The sequence below is a fragment of the Xenopus laevis genome, chromosome 8L, assembly GCF_017654675.1.
Source record: "Xenopus laevis strain J_2021 chromosome 8L, Xenopus_laevis_v10.1, whole genome shotgun sequence".
Classification (NCBI taxonomy): Eukaryota; Metazoa; Chordata; class Amphibia; order Anura; family Pipidae; genus Xenopus; species Xenopus laevis.
In genome coordinates this window covers 120,385,905-120,390,688 of record NC_054385.1, presented here as the reverse complement: position 1 = coordinate 120,390,688, position 4,784 = coordinate 120,385,905, and the positions used below count along the sequence as shown (strand labels likewise).

At 39.8% G+C, this 4,784-nt stretch overlaps 1 protein-coding gene across 1 annotated transcript; it reads left to right on the top strand.

Moving 5' to 3' along the window:
- Positions 1-1,287: 1,287 nt before the first annotated feature.
- On the top strand, positions 1,288-2,217 carry LOC108699086 (olfactory receptor 5B12). The gene has a single exon (XM_018230948.1). The coding sequence runs from the start codon at positions 1,288-1,290 to the stop codon at positions 2,215-2,217; it is 930 nt and encodes a 309-aa protein (XP_018086437.1).
- The last annotated feature ends 2,567 nt before the right edge of the window (positions 2,218-4,784 follow it).

The following is a 4,784-nucleotide window of genomic DNA, read 5'->3' as shown; positions in this document are numbered from 1 at the left end:
TCTCTGGAGACGAGATCATCTTTGATGCGGATGGATAGGCCTTGGTAGTATACAGCCTTGTAAGCGTCATCACACCAGGAAGTCTCCGCCATCAGTGTTCGGAAGTCTATAGCATACTCATTGACACAGCGGCTTCCTTGCCGGAGCTGCAAGAGACGGGCAGGGGCGTTCGTAACCCGACCTGGAGCATCAAAGACTATACGAAAAGCTTGGAGAAAGTCTTTAACATCAAAAGTCAGCGGGGAATTCTTCTCCCAAAGAGACGTTGCCCACTCCAGTGGCTTGCCTTCCAATCGAGACATCACATACCCCACCTTGGAACGCTCGCTTGGAAACTGTGTGGGTTGGAACTCAAATTGAATTTGGCATTGCGTGGCAAATCCCCTGCAGGCTTGTGGGTCCCCACTGAAACGAGGGGGAGGTGGAATGCGAGGCTCACCTGTCGGGTAGCTTGTGTTCGTGGGGGCTGCCGCCATGGGGGGATCCCCAGTAGGTGGAGCAGTGGAGGACGCAGAAGGCACTTGAGCCAGCAGGACATCGAGTGCTTGCCCAATGCGAACCTGCTGGTTTTCGTAGTCCTCCATGCGGGATGCCAGTCCGCGGAGCGCTCGTCCGACATGAGGTGTGGCTTCCTCAGAAGGATCCATGGCCCAAGAATAATGTCAGGGAGCCGGGAGCTCCCTCCAGGGAGGTTGTCTGGATCAAGGAGGAAGCCCTCTTGAGGGAACAAGGTCGCGGTATCCAAAGGGTTAAACGGAGAATAGTCAGGATCAGGCAAGAGTTCACAGGCAGGCAGAATACAATCAAAGTCCAAAGTCCAGGCAAAGGGTCAGGATACAAGGCAGGAACAATATTAGGCAATAAGGCACACAGGGAACCCAGGATATGCTTCAGGAAAGTAATCCTATTCTTGGGCGCCATTCTGGCGTCTAGTTGGAGTTTTTATTTTCAAATTTGGCGCCATTCTGACGTCATTGACGCTCTTGCGCCGACGTCGGCGCGCTGACGTCATCGCCCGGCGCCGCTACCCACGTGGCGGCCATGGGCGCCACCATTTTGGGAGCGACGCCGGCGAAGATGGACGCGCCGCCCGGAGCTCCTGGGCCTGCTCCGGGCGGCGATCGTTACAACATAACATTACAGATGCTGGCTTGTGTGAATAATGAAAATACCATGTTAATTAAGGTTTAAATAAACCTCCTACACCAGAGAATAAGAATAAAAAAGCAAGTAGCATAAATTGATCTGATTTTTCCAGACTATTTTCCTCGTTCTAGTACAGGAGTGATGGAGATCTCAAATGAAACATCTTTTAATGGATTCTTTCTCCTCGGTCTTGCTGATACTTCATACCTTAAGGCCTTAAATATGGTAACCTTCCTGATAATGTATATACTCACACTGTCAATAAACTCTTTACTTATCATCATGGTGAAAATCAATCTGAGACTTCACACCCCAATGTATTTCTTCTTAAGCAACTTGTCCATCATTGACATTGGCATAAGTTCTTCAGTAGTACCTAAACTTATTATAATTACAATTACTCAAGATAAAAGTATTTCACGTCATGATTGTGCTTTACAGATGTTCTTCCATTCTTCCCTAGTAGTGACAGAGAGTATTCTTCTGGCTTGTATGGCCTATGATAGATACATTGCTATCTGTAAGCCTCTGCACTACAATACACTTATGAACATGGGATTTTGCCTTTCACTGGTTGCCGTAAGCTGGGCTGTGGGTTGTATAAGTGCTGGTATTCATGTACCATACACCTTCCAACTGCCGTTTTGCAGGTCCCACCACATCAACCATTTTTTCTGTGAGATACCTATTCTTTTACGTCTCTCTTGCCAAGATACTTGGCTTCATGAGATAACAATGTACATCTCAGCTTGTACACTTGGCCTTATTGCATTCATTCTGACTCTTTTTTCATATGCTTATATCATCTCCACTATCTTGAATATCCGTTCCACTGAAGGAAGACATAAAGCTTTCTCTACATGTGCATCACATCTCACAGTGATCTCTCTCTACTATGGCCCCCTGATGTTCATGTATTTACGTCCCCACTCCAGAAACTCTCCTAACACAGAGAAGACTGTGTCTATTATTTACACTGTTGTGACTCCAATGCTGAATCCCATTATCTATAGCATAAGAAATAAAGATATCAAAGTTACCATGCGAGGAACACTGAATAAGCAGTCATAAAAATGTTTGAAACAATTGTTTAATACTACATATGATTACAATATGATATTCACTGATAGATAATCAGGTTTTTTCAGTTTTTTTTCCCAGAATTGCTCAATTTATTTTTGAGTTTTTGCCTGAAAACCCTAAAAAAAGTTGGATTTTCTGGCAAAAAACCCAAAGACCCCTATAACTTCAATTTGAGATCATGTAGGTGCCTCTTTCATTATACAGGACCTCAACGGGTCTGAGACGGAGGATTTTCAGATTTGGGATTTTTGAAGCATCGAGGTGTATTAAATCTCAAAAAACTCATTTTTTTTGTTTTTTCCGAAAAATTCAAGTTTTCTAGAGAAAACGTACCATTCGGACTTTAATAAATAACCCCAATATCAATATTCCTAACCCTAACCCCGATATCAATATTTCTAAATATTTATAAATTGCTCAAACATTCATCCACGTGATTCATATATCAAATCCATCACTAATATAAAAAAATGTATATGTATGTATAAAAAAATCCAAGAGGATAGCACAATGATATAAACAGGTTGAGTTAATTCCCCTAAAAATTTGAAAAATAGCATTGTCACTGCAAGGGGGGTACACCAATGGATTAATTGTTATTCAATCAACATGTATCAATATTACACGGATGGACAAAGGTGCAATTTGAGTCAATATGTTCTCCATATATTGCCCTCTGCTTGTATATATTTGACTGTGCATCCCCCACCATCATTTGAGTGCCAAGCAGAAATTAAAACATAGTAACTGTCCATGTACACAGAAATCCACTAGTTCCCGTGCAATATAAGACCCACTGCTGCAGTTATGCAAATTGATGTTGCAGGGCACTAGAGCTGATTACGGAGACACACATATGCAGACAATATTGGGCACTCTGGTTGATTCGGATGAGCGCCATTCTGAAACAAAATATGTTGCAGTAAATTGATGGGCATAGAGGGGGTGTTCAGGGCCCTTTCTTTTTCTTTAAAAAAAAAAATTAAATCCACCACAAAAAAAGCTCTGGTATTAGGAAAAACTGTCAACCTGTTTGGGGTTGTTTTGTCTGGAGAAAAGGCTCTTGTAAGGGGAGATTATTATTTACAAGTACATTAGAGGAAATTCAAGACCGATAGCAGTGGATCTTTTTTCCTTTAGAGAATATTAATGCACCGGAGGTCACCCCTTTAGACAAGAGGAAAAGAACTTTCATTTGAAGCAGTGTAGGTGGTTCTTTACAGTGAGGACAATGAGGTTGTGCACTGCCGGGTGATGTTGTGATTCTGTTAATGGCTTTAAGAATGGCTTGGATGATTTCTTGGACAAGCATCATATCCAAAGCTATAGAGATACTAAAATCTAAAGTTAATATAGATATTGGTATACACTATACAGGTATGGAACCTGTTATCCAGAATGCTCAGAGCCTCGGGCCTGGGGATCTTTCTGTAATTTGGATGTTCATACCTTAGAAAATCATGTAAACATTAAATAAACCCAATAGGCTGGTTTTGCTTCCAATAAGGATTAATTATATTTTAGTTTGGATCAAGTACAAGCTACTTTTTATCACTACAGAAAAAAATTAAATAATGCTTTAAAATTTAGATTATTTGAATAAAATGGAATCTATGGACGACGGCCATTCTGTAATGTTGAGCTTTCTGGATAATGGGTTTCCAGATAACAGATCCCATACCTATTTATAGGGTGTATAGATAGCTCTGTATAGGTCTCTGTGTGTGTTTGGTAAGGAACAACACTCTCTTGAATTAGTATATATTCACAATGTATTCACATGGATCATACTTGATAAAGGTGCCAATGTGAACAGAAATGTAGACATTTTCGTTGTTTTAAATCTAATGCAAGAGAGTTCTGGTCCTTAGTAAACATTTTTTTTTATTGACTGTGCACCTAAATGCAGGCACATTTACTCTGATATACATTTATATATTATATATATATATATATATATATGCACTCAGGTTCTTTTAGCAGGGTTTAACTTAAAGGAACAGTAACATCAAAAAATGAAAGAGTTTTAAAGTAATAAAAATATCATGTAGTGTTGGCCTGCACTGGTAAAACTGGTGTGTTTGCTTCAGAAACACTACTATTGTTTATATAAATAAGCTGCTGTGTAGCAATGGGGGCAGTCATTCAAAGGAGAAAAGGCTCAGGTTACACAGCAGATAAGCTCTGTAGAACATAATGGTGTTATCTGTTATCCACTATTTATCCTGTGCCATATAGTCTTTTTCAATTTCCACCATTGCTACACAGCAGCTTGTTTATATGAACTATAGTAGTGTTTCTGAAGAAAATACATCAGTTTTACCAGTGCAGGGTAACACTACATGTATTTTATTTATTTTAAAACACTTTCATTTATTGGGAGTTACTGTTCCTGTTTTTTTTTCCTTTTGTTTTTTTTACCTAACCACAATGCAAATTTAGCAACGTTTGAGTTTTTACAATTCGATCATGATAAAACACATAAAAATGAAAAACTAGAATTGAAAAACTTGATAAGGTTATAAAAATGAAAATCAAATTGCTGCATCTATTTT

Bases quoted from the DNA above. Each gene is read 5' to 3' on its own strand.
- LOC108699086 (XM_018230948.1), top strand. From the start codon at position 1,288: ATGGAGATCTCAAATGAAACATCTTTTAATGGATTCTTTCTCCTCGGT.